We start from the raw sequence: 18,304 nt of genomic DNA, 5'->3' as shown, positions 1-18,304 counted from the left end.
AGCTGACCCCAGAGAAGCTCCATCCCTCTCCTGCAGCGAGGGAGGGGAGGCAGGAGCCAGGCTGGGAACTGGGCTGTCCTGCCCCAGGCTGCCTGGCGTGGAGGCTGGGGAGCAGCAGAGGCTGGAGCTGTGCTCCCCAGGTCACTGCTGGCCCCCAGGTCTGGTTTTAATGTTGAATTTCTATAAATAAATGGATTGTAGAAGGCAGCTGTACTTTTGGGAGCGGGGGGGAAGCAAAGGCTGGGACCTAGGGGGGATGCCTGCACCTGGGGAGTCAAACTGTGTCCTTGCTGGGCAGGGTGCCTGTCCCTGCCTGCTCCCTGCCTGCTTGGGAGGCTGCAGCAGGGCTGTTCTCCACCCCCAGTGCCTGTCCAGGGCAAGGGGCTGCCAGCAGGGACAGGGCAGCATTGACCCCTTCCCTCAAGCATGCACCAGCTGCAGCCTTTGCTTTGGAACTGGCCTCTGGCCTGGCTCTGCCTCCTGCTCCTGCCCTCCCAGGGAAGAGGCTGCAGGGCTGCAGCCACAGACCCTCCTGTGCTTCCCAGGACACGGTGCAGCTGGGGTCACCTCCTGCTGTAGCACTGCTTTTGGGGGTGGGGCAAGGAGAAGGGCAATGCCACCCGAACCCAGGCACTGGAGCCCAGCAGTTCCCCTCTCTCAGGTTCTGCAGCCAAGGGCTGGTTCTGTTCCCACAACTCCACAGCAAGGCAGGCACCCCAAAGCTCCCTCCCAGGGCTAGGGGCTGTGCCCATCCCCACCCTGGCACTGCGGGGCTCAAGGCTGGGGCTGCCTCTGCCACCCCCGTCCCTGCCTCGACCTGCTGCCCACACTCTTCTGGATGCCCCCATGGTGCCATTGGCTTTCAGCATAAACTCAAAACACAGCCCTATATCAGCTGCTAGGAAGCAAAATGACTGTCCCAGATGAAATCAGGACCCAAGTAAACCAGCAGATGATGATCTCCAGCACAGGTCAAGCTCCCAGTACCATTAGTAGCAAATTGTTTCCAGAGTGGGGCCATGGGAGGAAACAGATCTGACCAGTCCCAACTTTTTCTTCCTGTACTAAAGCTTTTTCAGTTCTACTTCTCTAGGTTTTGTGGTGCCCGTGAGACTGAAACAACCCAAACCCAGTCCTTCAAAATCTAGGGAAGGTGATGTGGGAAGATGTCTCTCTATCTCTCCTCCATAGATGAGCCCTGCGAGGGGACAAGGTAAAGGATGTAATTACCAATAGTTTCCAGTAGATGGGTCCCAAAGGCCAGCGGTGCTGAGCACACAGCAGAGCAGTCTCACACCGTTGGATCATAAACCGGTATTACCCAGAAGATAAGCCCAGTTGACAGGTGCCACACAGCACAAAGCCAGATGTGACAGAACACAGCTTTAGTGACACCACTGGGAACACTGTGACCAGCCACCTCACAGCTGCTTGTAACACGTTTGTTCCAAGGTGTTTCATTCAGATTTGCTCTTATCTCAACCCATCATGTCCCACACTGGAGGCCAAACCAAGGGCTGTTGTGCTTAACCCCAGCCAGCCCCCAGCTGCCCTCTCGCTGCTCCCTGCCCTCGGCTGCAGGCTGGGGAGGACAAGCAGGGGGGAAATAAAACCAGTACAGCTCCTGAGGTAAGAACAGTTTAATGACTGAAATAAAATAACATCTAATAGTAATGGTAATTAAATGAAAGTGATGATAACAAAAAGAGGGAGATCCAAAACCCAAGACACAATGCAGCTGCTCACACCTGCTGACCTAGCAGGGATCAGCCCCCTCCAGCAACTCCTCACAGTTTCTCTACTGCACATGGCATCCTATAGTGTGGAATAGCCTTTGGCTAGTTCAAGTCAGCTCCCTTCCAGCTTCTTGGGAGCTTCCTTGCCACCTCCTGGCTGCAGAGGATGGGAAACTGAAAAGCCTTTCACTGAGGGTGAGTGCTGCTTAATAAATCATCAGTGTGTTGTCAACATCGCTGTCACGCTAAACCCAGAGCACAGCCCTGTAGCAACTTCCAGGGAGAAAATGATCTCAGCCAACACCAGGACAGCTGGAGAAAAAGGGTCCCTGGAATTCCAGCTGATGTTCTGAACGGCCTCAGAATGAGTTACTTCATGACTTGGGTTTGGGCATCACCTAAATTCTCACAGTGCTGCTGCCGCAGCTGTTGCCAGGGGACGCTTCAGAGTCTGGTTCATTCTCTCTACCTGCCCCAAGAACTGAGGGTGATAAAGTGTATCCAGACTTTGTCCAATGCCTAAAGCTCTGAACAGGTTTTATATTTCAGCTGTAAAATGTGGAATTGTGTTGTTGGAGTCTGATTCTTCAAGCACTCCAAAACATGGTGTGGTATCCTTCAGCTTTAACCTTCGCTCCAGCAGCTCTTTGGGTAGAGAATGCTCCAGTGGCAGATCTGCTTCTGTCTGTGCTGGGGAGGCAGATCTGGGAAGTCCATCTGTAGTTGCTGAATGGCATCTAGGCCCAAAGGCACCTGCCTTGAGGTTTTGCCTCTGTTTTGGAGTCTGGGTTACATTCCTCACATATCAAACATCCTTTTGTGACCCACTGGTGGGTCAATCCAGGTGCCACCCGTGGCTGAGCACTGTGATTTTCTAGATAACATGTGGCTGATGGTGGAATTCTCTGAACAGAGGCATCAACATAACCCTGGGGAGAAGAGGTTTTCCTTCTAATGTCCAGATCCCACGTACTTGTTTTGCTCTGTAATGTTTGCATGTTGCAACCCCTTTCTGTGGGTCAGGTTGAGGTGAGGCTTCTCAGGTGCCCCTGGATGACAATGCTGTCCTTGAGTGTACTCACTGCCTCTCCTGAACTGAGGGGGCATTGCACATTTTGTGAGCACTCACTCTGTTCCTCTAGGTAATCAATAAAGAGGGTCAGGTATCTCAGAAGGACTGCAAGCAGGCTCTGAGGTTATGCAAGGAGAAAACTAGAAGAGCCAAGGCACAATTAGGACTTAAGCTGGGCACTGTTGTGAAAGACAATAGGAACTTTATCAGTAACAAAAGGAGGGCTAAGGAGAGTCTTCATCCTTTCATGGATGCAGGAGGAAGCAGAATGAGCAAGGATGAGGTCCTGAGCAAGGCTGAGATACTTAATGCCTTCTTTGCCTCAGTCTTTAGAGCTGAAACTGTCTGTTCCCCAGGTGCCCAGCCCCCTGAGCTGGAACACAGGGGCAGAGGACAGAGTGAAGCCCCCTTAGTCTAAGGGGCAATGGTGTGTGGACTTGCTGCTCCACCCTGACCCACACAAGCCTCTGGGTCCAGATGGGATCCACCTGAGGGTGCTGAGGGAGCTAGCAGAAGTGGGCACCAAGCCATTTACCATCATCTACCAGCAGTCCTGGCTCACAGGAGAGGTCTCACTTGACTGGAGGTTGGCAAATGAGGTTGGCACCCTCAATAAGTTTGCAGATGACATGAAGCTGGGCAGGAGCATAGATAGGCTTGAGAGCAGGAAGGGTCCTCAGAGGGCCCTGGGCAGACTGGAGCACAGCACCCACAGCACCCACAGCCCTGTACACAGCACCCACAGCCTTGCACACAGAACCCACAGGCACCTCTGAACCCCGTGGTCCACATGAACCTGCTCTCTCTTGCCACTAATGTGGCAGGTGCCCAGAGCCCTCTGGGCCTCCCAAGAGGCACTGAAGAGTTTTCTTGGAGCCTTCTCTCCAGTGCAGGCTTAGAGGAGGGTCTCCTCTGCTCCTGCTGTGTAGCTGCAGCTTTGCCAATGAGAGCAACATCATCCAAGAGCAGCCTGCACAGTCTCATCCCAAACAGAAAGCTCTGGTCAGGTGAGGTCATGTATGACCAGGACTCAGCCCATAGATAAATTCAGATGCTCTTAAGAGGGGTTTGAAAGCAACTGGTCCTCTCCTGAATAGATCAAGATACCCTGTGGCCTGGAAACCAGAAAGCCTTTCCCAGCAGAGAAGTTTGCTGTGCCTTTTGGGTAAGGCAGCAGCAGCAGCAGCAGACAGAGTGTGCCCCACTGCATGAAAGAGCAGCCCTGCAAGGCAGCTGAGAGCAGGTGGCAGCCCAAAGCACAGCTGGTCCTGGCTACAGGCTGCAGGAAGGACTTGTAGAGAAAAGCAAATGTGGATCCTGCTGCCATAAAATCAATGCCTGGATCTGATGCTGGTGCCAGGGAGTTTGGAGCCTCCTCTAACAAACAGCAGCCACACACAACCCTTCCAAGCTGTGCAGGCAGGACTGTGTCCCTCACACTGAGCTCAGCTGCCTCCAGGAGACTGCAACAACCCCTAGAAGGTGGAGGATCACCAACAGAACCTGGGGCTCCAGGGCAGGGCTGGCACTTCAGCGAGGGAAGCAGCAAAGATCCTGCTCCGAGGGCACACACTACAGAGCTGGCCTGGAACAACACTCATGGCCAGACTCCAAGGTTCTGTTAAAGAAGTTCCTTTTCCTGCCTCATTATTCAACCCCTAAATTAGCAATCTTCCCAAGAGATGTGTGCTCCCGAGTCTGGAGGTGACAGCTGTGGGAGGGATCTCCAAAAGATGGGCATAAAGGAGGGCCTGAAGGTGCTCTGATGGAGAGGACACTGTACAACATGCAACTCATGTACTTCCTGGTGTTTCTGCTGTAGGAAAGAGCCTGGAGCAGAGAGGAAAACTGAGGGACCTGGGCACAGACATGGTATCAACAGGCATGAAGGGCTGACTGCCAAGGCTGCAGCAGGGGAGAGCTTTTCAAGAGGCACCTCCAACAGCCTCTTGAAGCTGCAACAGGAACCCCCTTGGCTAGAGGCAAAGGAAGAACACACTGATGGGAGAGGTGTGAGAGGCAAGAAGGTGATGGAGCCTCCACCCCTGAGAGCTCAACTGGAAAACGCCCTGAACAATGGGATGGTTTTGGACTGCACCTTGCTGGGAGCAGGTGATTTCCATGACCTCCAGAGGTCAGCTCCTTCCTATGTTTTTTAAGGGCATTATTAAAACCTCATGTTCCACATAGGTCTACTTCACAGGCTTACAAACAGAAAGGAAACTGAAGCAGCTGCAGAGGAGTACCAGCAAGGTTTTGAGAAGGAAGAGCTTGGTTTATTGGCACTTCAAACATTTCTTGGCTTGCTTTTCCTACAAGATGGGAGTTTGGAGGTGACACATCATTTGTCCTGATGAATGTAACTGCAGGGAAGAAATGGAACTCAAACAAAAATACCTGATATGAGATAAACAAAATGAAATGCCTGGAAATGAGAAGTGTCCCCAGAAGAGAAGAGACACCTTCCTACAGAAGAGCAGGAGCAGGGGATCAAACTGTGTCAGCAAGCTCAAGAAATGTGTGACAGCTTTTTGTCCCCCATCTCCCCACACTTTGGGTGTCACAGATTAAAGCTTGCAAGCAGCAGCATCTCTGAACTGTATTTTAATGAAATCTGGTTCTTTAGAATTTCTTCTGGATACCTGGAAAGCACAAAGACTCCTTCTCTCACCTCAATACAAAGTGCAGCTGTTGTGGTTTTGCCTGGGCCAGGTTTTTGGTAGCAGGGGGGCTACAAGGGTGGCTTCTTTAAACAAAGAGCTGCCAGAAGCTTCCCCTGTAGCTGGCAGGACTCATGCCAGTCAATTCTGAGATGGACCCACAGCTGACCCAGGCCTGGCCAATTAGTGACTGAGGCAACACCTCTGTGATTATGTATTGGAGAAGGGGAAGAAGTTGCTGAGCAGTTGATAAACTGCAGCAGGAACAGAGAGTGAGAATGTGGAAACATCTCCACAGACACCCAGGTCGGTGCAGAAGGAGGGCAGGAGGGTGCTCAGGCCCTGGAAGAGAGTCCCCTGTGCCCTGTGGTGCAGCCCATGGTGAGGCAGCTGTGCTCCTGGCAGGGCCTGGGAGCCTGTGGGGAGAGAGGAGCCCAGGCCAGAGCAGGTTTGCTGTCAGGACTTGTGACCCTGTGAGGGCCCCAGGCTGCAGCAGCCTGTCCCTGAAGGACTGTTGTCCTGTGGGTGACCCCCGCTGGGGCAGGGTGTGAGGAGCTGCCCCATGGCAGGCCCCAGGCTGGAGCAGTCGGTGAGGAGCTGCAGCCCGTGGGAAGGAGCCACGCTGGAGCAGTTGGGGAGGGACTGTCTCCCGTGGGAGGGACCCCACAGTGCAGCAGTGGGAAGTGTGAGGAGGCCTCTCCCTGAGCAGCAGCAGCAGCAGAGTCCATCTGTGATGAACTGACCACAACCCCCATCCTCTGTGCTGCTGGGGGGAGAAAGGAGAGTCCTGGGCAGAGGGGAGGTGTTTTGAGTTTTACATCTCATCTCCCTGCTCTGGTAGTTTATTAATAAATGACCCCATTTCTCCCCAGGCTGGGTCTGCTTTGCCTGTGACACTCATTGCTGAGCCATCTCCTGCCCACAAACGTCTCCTTATATTTCTCCCTCCCCTGCCTGTTTTAGGAGGGGGAGTGACAGAACGACTTGGTGGGCACCTGGCACCCAGCCAGGGCTGAACCACCACAGCAGCTTCTCCACAACGTGAGTTTTCACCCAAAGCACCAGTGTGCCAGCCCAGGTAACAAACCCTTCAGTACATGCCAGGAAATCAAGCCCAGTGGAGTGTGCTCTTGCACCTAGAGAACGCTGCAGCCCCTCTGCCCAGCTGTGTTGGGGGCAGGGGGATGCTCCTTCATTTCCACTAGGATGGCTGGGCCCAGATCCTGAATGAAAGCAGCCAGTCTCGTCTGTGCTGTTAAAAGGACCTGGATTCCAGTCTTCTGAGCACCATGGACACCTTGTCCTAGCAGACCTGAGGAGCTGGCTAACCAGTGAACTCAAATCACCTTGGCCACAAGTGGTGTGCCAGGAGCTGCAGTGCAGCCTCCAGCTGGGAGGACTAGGGACAGGCATTGACCTTGCTGCTGACACAGGACTAGCAATGCAGGGCTCCAAAGGCTCCAGTTCCAGCACTCTAATACAACTACCTGGAAGAGCAAGTTGATCAAGGCAAAGGAAATCTGAGGGAGTGACAAGAGAACAGAGGGTCACTTTATTTCCAGCCGGTTGAGGAGTTCTGCTGCTGTTGCAATTATGTCTCAAACAAATGGCACCAAAAGTGTGCAAAGTGACTGCTAGAGAAGGATCTGATCTCCATCTTTCTCCCTCACAACCCACTGCAAGTGGCCTAGGATCTTCTAAAAAGATTCTTAGCCTCTGTTAGCATGGTGACACCTCCACCTGCTCATGGTGACCTCATCTTCAGGACCCTTGCTGCCCTGGCAAGTGCTAATCCCCTGTCCTCAGCCCCCTCAGCATCACCAAGATCTCATCCCCCCACTTACACTCACACAGGGACTATGTTTTGATCTCCTGCATGTAGCTCAAACTCCTGCCTTGGCTTTCTGTAGCCCACAGCCAGTGTTTTCTAAGTCTAAGTCCTGACATCCTCTTCCATAACTCAAGGCTTACTATTAAGTTGCTGCCAGCTCCTTACTTGAGGTGACCTGCCAGGCAGGATGTTCTGGTCGTACAGGTTTGGTACATGAATATACTCCAGATGCAAGAAGGGTGCTCACACTTTTACCTTACTAAAACCACACAGTAACTCTCCCATCAGAACAGGCACAGTTCCTATTGCTTTTAAAAATAAATATTTATAAAGAAGGAAGAGATTCTGAGAACTACAATGTCAAACATCTCCCTGCCACCAGCACAAAGGTCTTTTGCATGGAAAGTCACAGGAAGCTGTACACCAACACAGCCATTGCCCAGAGACCCTCTCTCCTTGGTGGGTTCCATAGTCCTCCACTGCAGGAATCTGCATTTCCCACTGCAGCAACCAGCTCCTCTGGACTTCCCTGGGACTGGGGCTGCTCAGTCTCCTTTTGTGATCAAGTCCTCGATGTATGCATCCAGTTCATCATCTGTATTAATATCAATGTCCTGAAACCAAAGGCACAAAACACACCAGTGACAACCAATATCCCAGCTGGGGCAGCACTTTGTTCTGTTGTATCCAGTGACAGGACAAAGGGTGATGGGATGAAACTGCAACACAAAAAGTTCCATTGAAAGCTCACTGAGATGGGAGGGAGCCCTGGCCCAGGCTGCCCAGGGAGGGTGTGCAGGCTCCTGCTCTGGAGGTTTCCAAACCCACCTGGACACGTTCCTCTGTGACCTGATCTAGGTGGGAGCTGCTTTGGCAGGGGGGTTGGACTGGATGATCTCTAAAGGTCCCTTCCAGCCCCCACCATGCTGTGACTCTGTGGTTCTATGCCAATGGAATCTTGAGGAGCAGTGCAAGAACAGACAAGATTGAGCAGAGCAGCAGGGCATTCTCCCAATATCTGCCTCACTTGGCCTTTACACCACAACTTCCAGCACTCTCCAGTTGCTGAGGGCTGCTGTGAAAGCTTCCCCAGTTTTCCTTGTCAGAGCTTAATGGACAATGCCTGGAAACCAGTCAGCACTTGATACTCAGTCGATGCACTCAAGCAATGGATTCAGTGTCATGATCTGGATCCAGTTGGGTTTTGGTTAGGTGTTTTTAGCTTTAACACATACATTGTCTTAATAGGGAGCAACCACTTCCATCTGCTTCCAGTAGCTTTTCCACTAGGTGCTCCTCATTTCAAGTAGGCTTTTTTGAAAGTTATTGAGAGTTTATTTAGTTAAAGATTTTATTTAAATACAGATTTTCTAATTTAATATTTACCTGTAGAATTAATCATTAGATTTCACCACATCAAGTTGTTTCTATTAAATGTGTTTTATCTTAAGGTTTGCACTTCTACAGATGGGGTTCAGAATCTAGCACCACCTTTCTGCCTCAAAATGGGGTTGAAATTCCCTGCAGAACACTGCCTATGCCCAGGGAAATTCTCCTGCAGTTCCATGTTTCATAGAATCACAGAATGGTTTCAGCTGGAAGAGCCCTTTAAGCCCATGGAGCCCTTTAAGCCTCTGTCCCAGCCCCATCACCCAGCAGCCCATTGCCCTCAGTGCATCACCCACCGGGCTCTGAGACCCCTCCAGGGACGGTGACTCCAGCAGCTCCCTGGGCAGCCCCTTCCAATGCCTGACAGCCCTGGCAGCAAAGAAATTCCTCCTCACATCCAGCCTGAACCTCCCCTGGTGACACTTGAGGCCATTTCCTCTGCTTCTGTTGCCTGTCACTGAGCAGAACAGACCGACCCCCACCTCGCTGCAGCTTCCTTTCAGGTAGTTTCTACTTTTCATAGCAGAAAGCAGCAGCAAATCAGCTGGGCACTATGTACATGGCACAAAAAACTCCACCTGTGAAAATCAGCCCCCAGCAGGACCCCCAAGGCCTGGACCCAAAACCGTGGGCAGCGAGAGCAGCTGTGCACTCACTGTTCTGATGGTCAAGCCCAAACTGCGCTGAAGAGTGAGCTGAAGCCCAGGTAAATGCTGCACTAAAACACCTCAAGTGCCTGAAGCAGCCTGGGCCCACAGCCCTCCCTCACCCACCTCCTGTACTTTCTGCAGAAGGGCCACGATGTTAGTCCTCAGCCTCTGCAGCTTCTCCTCCGTTTCCTTCAGCTTCCTCTCAGCGCTGCGCAGGTTTTCCTCACAGGCTTTGGCCCGGGCATCCGCACGTGTCTGATATGAATTGCACAGGTTCTGCAGCCCCACCTCATACTGTCTGAAATAGTCCTTCTGTAGCAGACAAAAGCCAACAGATGACAGTTAAGCAGCAGAGTCAGTGACTGTCAAGTAAAGCCCAGCAGCTTGGGAAGAGCCCACAGCAGCAGCCTCACGCCGCAGCCCTGCCCCTGGCTCTCCCCACGCTCACATTGACATTGCTGATTTGCCTCCTGCAGGCAGCACATCCCTCAAAGACCAGAACTGCAACAAAAGCTGCCTGAATTCAGATTAAGGGTGCAGCATGTTTTAAAAGCCTCAAACTACAGCGATGCTATTGAAATATGTGTCAGCCTCTGCAGGTAGCGAGTTTCCTTAGTCCAGAGCACCCAGAGACAGCCAGTTCCTGCAGGGTACCAACATCTACACTTGCAGAAAACTCAGACAAGACTAATGTGCCTTGTGGAAGCAGCAGGACCAGTCGTTCATGTAGATGCCTGAATTAACAGAAAGAAAGAGGATGAGACGAGAGACAATGTCTACATTGCAAGTGAGGGAGCAGAGCACTTTAGAGACTACCAAAGAAGTAGTCATTTGGTCACCTGTAAGGTGGCTTTGGCAGTCACAGGTGCCTCCTGAAAACGTCTCTCTGTGGTATGTCAGAGAAGTCAGAGAAGCCAGGACCATTTCTCCACAGTTCAGCCTGCACTGGAGCTTCTGATACCAGCACACACACGCTGCTGTAGGCCCAGCCCCATCTGTTCCTCACTCAAATGAACAGAGGCCACACCAAAAAAAGCCTAAAGACATAGAGCTAACTCAAAGGTGGTCAGCCTGCTCCCCTGGAGAGGTGTGAGGGGGGTTGGCTTCCATGTCCTCTGCCATTTTTAACACTGCAGGTCCCACAGCTAAGGCTGGGGGCAGAACAGAGAAACCTACATCCTGTTTCTATCCTGGCCTCCCTTTTTGAACAGCTTCGCAGCAAAGGACAAGAAGTGAGGATAGTAGCAGCCATCAGCTTTCCCACACAAATGTATGGTAATTTAAAAAGATCCCCAGACAACAACTGTCAGAAGACCTCAGGCAAGTTTCAGAGGCTCTTCTCCCTCTTCCCAGCTGCGTTACCCTGCTAAGGAGCCAACCAACCTTTTGAAGAGTGCAATCTCATTCACAGGATGCACACGTGCCAAGGATGGAATGTGTGTGGGGAAAAGCCCCAAACTTACTATTCAAGAAATACTGAACTCACCAAGGGAAATGCCAACAACCCTTCAGAGCTCATGGAACTCAGGTCCTTCTTGGAGATGAAGAAATTCGGAGGCAAGAAGTACCGCAAACAATTGCTACACGGGAAAGAGAAACACAAAGTCAGAACGGGGAGTTGAAAAGACTAAAGCAACCAGGCTGCAGCAGCTCACATCAACTGCAGGGAACCCACCGAAGGATCTGGACTAGCAAGTCTATCGTTTCTTGGCTCCTGCTGGGCCCAGTGGTGTCTGGCTGTGTTTTGACACAGTCTGAGATAGAAGGTTCTGCCACAACAACCTCCTCTTCCTGCTGCATATTTGGAGCCTGGTACTCGGGAGAGGGTGGCTTCATCAACCTCACATCCTCACTGCCCTTCTCTACCCTAAAAAGGAAATCATGAAGGCAAAGTCAGGTAACGTTTTCTGCCTTGGCCATACCTGAAACACTGTCAACAGCTTCCTCAGAACCTTCACACAGATGTCAAGCTGACACTTCTAGATTGATACAGCAACACCACATCAGGGGACTGAAGCATCTCTCTTATGAGGAAAGGCTGTGGGACCTGGAGGAGACTGAGGGGGAACCCTATTGACACAAGTATTTAAAAGGTGTTTGTCAAGAATATGGGGCAGCATTTGTTGTCTCAAGTGACAGGATGAGGGGTAATGGACAAAAACTGGAACACAGAAAGTTCCACTTAAACATAAGGAAAAACTTGTTTACTGTAAGGGTGAGGGAGCCCTGGCCCAGGCTGCCCAGGGAGGGTGTGGAGGCTCCTTCTTGGGAGGTTTCGAAACCCACTTGGATGTTCCTGTGCCCCCTGAGCCAGGGCAACCTGCTTTAGCAGGGAGTTGGGCTGGAGCAGCTCTGCAGGGCCCTTCCAGCCCGCAGCACAGGATTCTGTGGTCACACCCCAGCAATGGGCAGGCTGTGCAGTCTGCACGCCCATTGCTTACAAAGCAGCTGGGCAGTGCTGAGCACACACACGCTCCCTGACGTGACAGCAGCACATTTAATGTCTTCCACATCTATGGAAGGAAAAGGAGCTCTTCCTCCCAAACCCAAAAGCCTCCAAAATGTAGTAGCTAGAGACAGTTACCAGCGATCCCTCGGTGTGGTGTCTGTAGGGACATAATCGAACTTCACCTTCCAGCGGACTGTGTGCTTGCCCATTTCCACCGCTGTGACACGGCCCGTGAACCACTCCTTGTTCACACGCACTTCCACGTGCAGCCCTTTATCTGCAAGGAGGACAACAAGTGAAGGTGTTTGCAAAGGTGCAGACGCTGGAGGGAACATTTTGCAGGAGCTCCAGACAGCCACCCTCAGCAGGAAGCAAATCTACTCCTGTGACAATTCCTTCGTATGGTACATACACCGTGAACACGTGGCTGTCACACAGCTCACCTACTACTCAGAAACATTCAGATGCAAGAGAACTACATGGCATTTTCTGACATTTCTCTCTTATTCTGGGCTGTCTGACACAGACTTCCCAGCCCCAGCCTGGTCACTGGGACAATTTGCCACGTGTTCCTAGTGGGTCACTTTCCAGAAAGCTCCTTGGGAACAAGCTGAAGAAATTCCCTGCTGTGGCAGAAAGCACAACACCATCCTGGCCATCATCTTTCCTGGGGATCTCTTGGCCCCTTCTCTCACAGCAACACAGCAGGTCCAGATATAGATCTCAGTATTTACCAGCTGAAGTAGCTCCACAATCCATTCCGTTAGGAAGGGTGAGCAAGACATCAGTCTACAGCAGGCAGCCAAGCATCATACCCATTAACATCATGCACTCCTCAGATTACAGACTTTGCTGTGCCATGATGGCCTCTGGTATAACCAAGGGTTCCTGGCTGAAATGTTTCATGCAAGTTAAAAGTCATCTCAAGGTTTGGGACCCAAATCTACACTAATTCCCATTAATGAAATCACAAGTTTAACCAGTCAGTCCAGTTCTGCAACAGTTCTTTAACATTGTGTTAGACACTGGAAGCAGTTCAAGGGTTCAGTTCTTACCTTTCTGAGCTTTCTTCAGTTCTGCCAGCTCTTCTTCCCCAGCACTGTCTGTGAGCTGTGAGCAGAAAGAGCTCAGATCAGCTACTTCCCACCAAGATTACAAACACTTGACTTTCTTCTGGTGAAACCAGTGCACTCACCTCTACCACCACCTCACTGGAATCCTCTTCTTTCACTGCCACAAATTTGCCTCGCTTTGTCTTCTCTTGCTTGTGCTCCCCCTCCTCCTCAGACCCATACTCAGTGCTGTTCAAGCTCCTCTTCCGAGTGGTGGAGGCCTGTAGGAAGAGAACAAGCTCTAGCTCTAATTTCAGCATGTTACCAACCAAAACCTTCTTTCAGCCAAAAAACACAACAAATCCAAAACCACTCAGCATCCTCTATTTCATTTGATAATTCATTAGCTTTTTCCACAAGATTTTATCAGCTGCTACCTGATCACATCTGCCACACCACTCCTGCTCACCCCACCACTCCTGTCCACCCCACCACTCCTGCCCACCACATCCCACCCCACCACTCCTGCCCATCCCACCCCACCACTCCTGCTCACCCCACCACTCCTGTCCACCCCACCCCACCACTACTGCCCACCACATCCCACCCCACCACTCCTGCCCACCCCACCACTCCTGCCCACCACATCCCACCCCACCACTCCTGCCCATCCCACGACTCCTGCCCACCACATCCCACCCCACCACTCCTGCCCATCCCACGACTCCTGCCCACCACATCCCACCCCACCACTCCTGCTCACCCCACCACTCCTGCTCACCCCACCACTCCTGCTCACCCCATCCCACCCCACCACTCCTGCTCACCCCATCCCACCCCACCACTCCTGCCCATCCCATCCCACCACTCCTGCCCACCCCACCACTCCTGCCCACCCCACACCAACACTCCTGCCCACCCACACCACACCACTCCACAGTCTCTTTTGTTTTTAAGGAAACAATCTTGCCTAACAGGAAAGACATGAAACAAGTCTTCAGGAGGGGTGTAGAATGACACCCTAACCCAAGAGTACAGTAAAAGTTATCTTGCCCTGCACAGGGTTTACAATGCAAATCCTGAGTGACAGAGCAAGCCAGGCTATGAAGGACGCTGGGTAAGGAGCTGACAGTTTTCATCCCATTGAGTCTCACCTGTGGGCATTTAACTGTGGCAGTTTTCTTTAGTGCTGGTACCTTGGCAGCTTTTGAACTGAGTGTCTCACGTGAGCTTTTGGAGTTCTGCAGGGCAGCAGAGTGTGGCTTTGCTGTTGTACCTGGTTTGGCAAGAGTTTTTAAAGTGCTGTTAGACTTCCCAGCTGTCACAGTGTGCTGGTGTGTCCTGGAAGTGCTGGCCTCCTCCTTAGAGAGCATGCTTGCCAGTCTGGGAGTGCTGGCATTCGAACAAGCTGAACGGCTCTTTTTCAGCTGACTGATGGACTTGGGAAGAGGTGTGGGTGCTGGTGGTCTGCTGGGAGCATTTTTGATTACATCAGGTAAAGGAGGAGACCGTGGGCGCTGAGGTCGTGTCTGTGACTGAGTGCTCTGAAACAGATGAGGGTGCAGAGAGAAAGGACAGAAGAGTCAGGCACTGCTTTTCCGAGCAGCTCAGCACAGCAGAGCACCAACCTACAGGGGTTTCCCATTTACCTCCCCTGCAGGCCGCATGGTCACTTCCAGAGGCAGTTTCTTTAAGTCAGTTGGAGATCGAATTGGAGTGGTTTTCTGTTAAAAGTCAAAAATCAGAAAGGTCATCCTTAAAAGCTGCCAGGGCCTGCCTGAACCTAGCCCAGCAAACACTCTTCCAGTTTAAAATCAATAGCTATAAGAAGGTATGTTGTATGTCCTTCAAGAGACACCCCTTCAGCAGTCATTCCCATGTTCCTATCAGAGAATGAACTGCAAGCTGAGATGCTTGTCTTCTGTTATTAAAACAACCCCTCAGCCCATGAAGGAGCACAGGTGGCATTAGAGGCTGAGACAGACATGACTCGTAGCCTCTGCCATTTGCACTAGGAGTCCCTCAACCCTGCTGTGCTTAGCTGGAGGCCTCCAGATTCACCTGCAGAGCTTCCAGCTTTTCCCGCTGCTGGCGGATTTTCTCTGTCAGTTGTTTCTGCTTTTGCTCCTGTGTTTTCAAGTCTTTCTTCAGAGTTCCCAGTGGCACCTTCTGCTTCAGCTCTGCAGCTTCACATCTAGCACGAAGGGAATACAAGACAACCTCAGCAACAACAGCAGAACCTGCACTCACACACACAATGCTGTTCTCATCAGACCCTAGCCCATTTTACAGTAGCCACAATCTCAACACCTCTGCTTTTCTCCTTGGGAATCACAGAACTCAACTATGCTTTTGGTTCTTAAATGTTAAAAAACAACCCAATAATGCTGGAAATGACAGCCAGAGCCCAGGAATAGCTATGACTGCTTTTAAATACTGTTTGTGTACTCTGGAGTTTTACAACCATTTTCCTTCCTATTAACTTATGTCTTCATATCTATTCTTCTTTTTAAAGAGTTCCTTCCCACTTAGAAAGGAAAGTTTGTCACCAGGAGCCCAGGATTAAGGCAGTATTTAAAGGAGCCTTCCCACAGAAGATGCACTTTGCCTTGCAGCCTAAGGCCACAAAGTTTCCCTTTGCAATACTCCTTCACTATTTGCTTTACCCATCCTGTTCAGCTTGTGGCCCACAAAACAGTGGTGAGTATCCTACTCCCTGAGGTCTTTTTGGATGCAGAATCCTGGAAGAGTCCTTAAGAGGGGAGGAAAACACAGGCAGGAAGACATGAAGGTGGACTGGCATCATCTTCAAACTTCTGGCTGAGTAAGTGGACATCAGGAGCATTGCCAGAGGGAAGTGAGGAGTTCCCAAGCTTGTGTCCTGTCACAGAACTGAGCCATGGACAGGCCCACCAGGACCAACCCCTTCAAGGCAAAGTCATGTAGGAATGATGCAAGACAGAGAAAGCAGCAAGGCCAAGATAATGCAAGAGATCCAGCTGACTCCTACACTGTCTTGGAGCCAAGCTGGACAACTTGTGCAAGGGCTTCATCATCCTCACAGGGAAAAAGGGTTTCCTGATGTTCAGAAGGAACCTCCTGTATCCCAGTTTGTGCCCATGACTGCTGGTCCTGGCACTGGGCTGGGCTCCATCCTCTTTGCAGCCTGCCTTCAGGTATTTGACATATGTTGATGAGATTCCTCCTGAACATTCTCTGATCTAAGCAGGACAGAATATACTGGTGCCTGGGCTTGTTCCTCCCCAGGAGCAGGATTTTGCACTTCTCCTTGTTGAACCTCATGAGGTTAACTCATTTCTTCAGATTGTCCTGGTCCTGCTGGATACATGCATGGCCTGTCAGCCTCTCCTCCCAGTTTGGTGTCATCTACAAACTTGCTGAGGGTGCACTCTGCAATTTGTATACTGCACAAATGCTCATCAACATGTCAGCTCCAAGTACATACAAAGATCTGCTGGGACAACTCAGGGAGAAGGCAGCCATCTATGAGAGGTGGAAACAGGGTCTGGTTTCTTGGGAAGACTATAGGAGCATTTCCAGAGCATGCAGAGGTGCAACCAGGAGGGCCAGAGCCCTTCTAGAATTAAACCTGGACAGGAAAATAAAGGAAAAGAAGAGCTTTTGCAGGTGCAGCAAAAGGAAGCTGAGGGGCAATGTGAGTCTGCTGCTGAATACAGAGGGTGCCCTGGTGTCTGAGGAGGCAGAGAGGCTGGACTGCTGGATGCCTTCTTTGCTTCAGTCTTTATGGCCAAGGCCGGCCCTCGGGAAGCCGAGTCCAGCAAGGGCAGGAGGATGGCCTGGACAGCAGAGGACTTGCCCTGGGTGGAAGGGGAAGACTTGTTGGCCAAGCTTAAGGCTCTTAAGTCAATGGAACTTGATGGGATGCATCCTGGAGTGCTGAGGGAGCTGCTGATGTGATTGCTAAGCCTCTCTCCATCATTTTTGAACACTCATGGAGGACAGGTGAGGTGTCTGAGGGCTGGAGAAAGGCCAATGTCACTGCAGGCTGCAACAAGGGCAGGAAGGACGGCCCAGGAACCTACAGGCCGGTCAGCCTCACCTCCATCCCTGGAAAGGTGATGGAACAACTCATCCTGAATGTTGTCACCGAACATATGAAGGAAAAGGTGGTTATCAGGGGAGTCAACATGGATTCACTAAGGAGAAATCCTGTTTGACCAACCTGATGCCTTCTATGAGTGCAGAACCGGCTGGCTGGATGAGGGGAGAGCAGCAGATGTCATCTGCCTTGACTTCAGCAAGGCTTTGGATGCTGTCTCCCACAATATTCTCATCAGGAAGCTCAGGCAGTGTGGCTTGGATGAGTGGACAGTGAAGTGGATGGAGAGCTGGCTGAATGACAGAGCCCAGAGGGTGGTGATCAATGGCAGAGAGTTGAGTTGGAGGCCTGTGGCCAGTGGAGTTCCACAGGGATGGGTTCTGGGGCCAGTCTTGTTCAACATCTTCATCAACCACCTGGATGAGAGGACAGGGGGACCCTCAGCAAGTTCCCTGCTGGCACCAAACTGGGAGCACTGGCTGATTCCCCAGAGGCTGTGCTGCCATTCAGCAGGATCTCGACCAGCTGCAGAGTTGGGCAGAGAGGAACCTGATGAGGTTCAACAAGGACAAGTGCAGAGTCTGGGAAGGAACAACCCCATGCACCAGGACAGGCTGGGTGTGTCCTGTTGGAGAGCAGTTCCAGGAGAGGGACCTGAGAGTCCTGGCTGACAATAAACTGACCATGAGCCAGCAGTGCCCTCGTGGCCAAGAAGCCAATGGCAGCCTGGGGGCATCAAGAAGAGTGTGGGCAGCAGGTCAAGGGAAGTTCTGCTCCCACTCTCTGCTGAGGCCTCATCTGGAGTCCTGTGTCCAGTTCTGGGCTCCCCAGCTCCAGAGGGACAAGGAACTGCTGGAGAGAGGCCAGTGCAGGGACACCAAGATGACCAGGGGACTGGAGCATCTTCTCATTGACTTCAACAAATACCTCACTGGTGGGTGTCAGGAGGCTGGGGCAGCACTTTTTTTCTGGTATCCAGTGACAGAACAAGGGGTGATGGGATGAAGCTGGAACACAAAAAGTTCCACTGAAACATAAGGAAAAACTTGTTTGGTGCTGAGGTGAGGGAGCCCTGGCCCAGGCTGCCCAGGGAGGGCGTGGAGGCTCCTTCTCGGGAGGTCTTTCAAACTCACCTGGACACGTTCCTGTGTGACCTGATCTAGGTGGAACTTGCTTCTGCAGGGGGTTGGACTGGATGAGCTCTAAAGGTCCCTTCCAACTCCTACTATTCTCTGATTCTATGACATACACCACCACTACTGTTTCACAGACTGTGAGAACAGCTTAAAGGTATAGAATTAACTGCCTATGCCTTTAATTGTTCTCAGAGAATAGGTGACCAGAAAAAGAACCCCACCATGCAGATAAGTCACACTGCAGATAA

The 18,304-nt window shown here is 51.6% G+C and overlaps 1 protein-coding gene across 2 annotated transcripts in view; it reads right to left on the bottom strand.

The window, feature by feature from the left end:
* Positions 1-6,997: 6,997 nt before the first annotated feature.
* MORC2 (MORC family CW-type zinc finger 2) overlaps positions 6,998-18,304 on the bottom strand; it is a 49,112-nt gene continuing 37,805 nt past the window's right edge. For both annotated transcript variants that reach the window (XM_062009658.1, XM_062009659.1), the window contains 10 exons: positions 14,901-15,033; positions 14,489-14,563; positions 13,994-14,383; positions 12,983-13,120; positions 12,843-12,897; positions 11,923-12,064; positions 11,014-11,205; positions 10,825-10,918; positions 9,462-9,650; positions 6,998-7,913 (listed from right to left, as the gene is read on the bottom strand). In XM_062009658.1, coding sequence (XP_061865642.1) covers positions 7,845-7,913; positions 9,462-9,650; positions 10,825-10,918; positions 11,014-11,205; positions 11,923-12,064; positions 12,843-12,897; positions 12,983-13,120; positions 13,994-14,383; positions 14,489-14,563; positions 14,901-15,033 — 1,477 coding nt within the window. In that variant the 3' untranslated portion in view covers positions 6,998-7,844. The remainder of the gene's footprint in view (positions 7,914-9,461; positions 9,651-10,824; positions 10,919-11,013; positions 11,206-11,922; positions 12,065-12,842; positions 12,898-12,982; positions 13,121-13,993; positions 14,384-14,488; positions 14,564-14,900; positions 15,034-18,304) is intronic.

This window comes from Colius striatus, chromosome 17 (assembly GCF_028858725.1).
Source record: "Colius striatus isolate bColStr4 chromosome 17, bColStr4.1.hap1, whole genome shotgun sequence".
Lineage (NCBI taxonomy): Eukaryota > Metazoa > Chordata > Aves > Coliiformes > Coliidae > Colius > Colius striatus.
The sequence above is the reverse complement of the archived record's forward strand: the minus strand, read 5'-3'. Positions and strand labels throughout refer to the sequence as shown.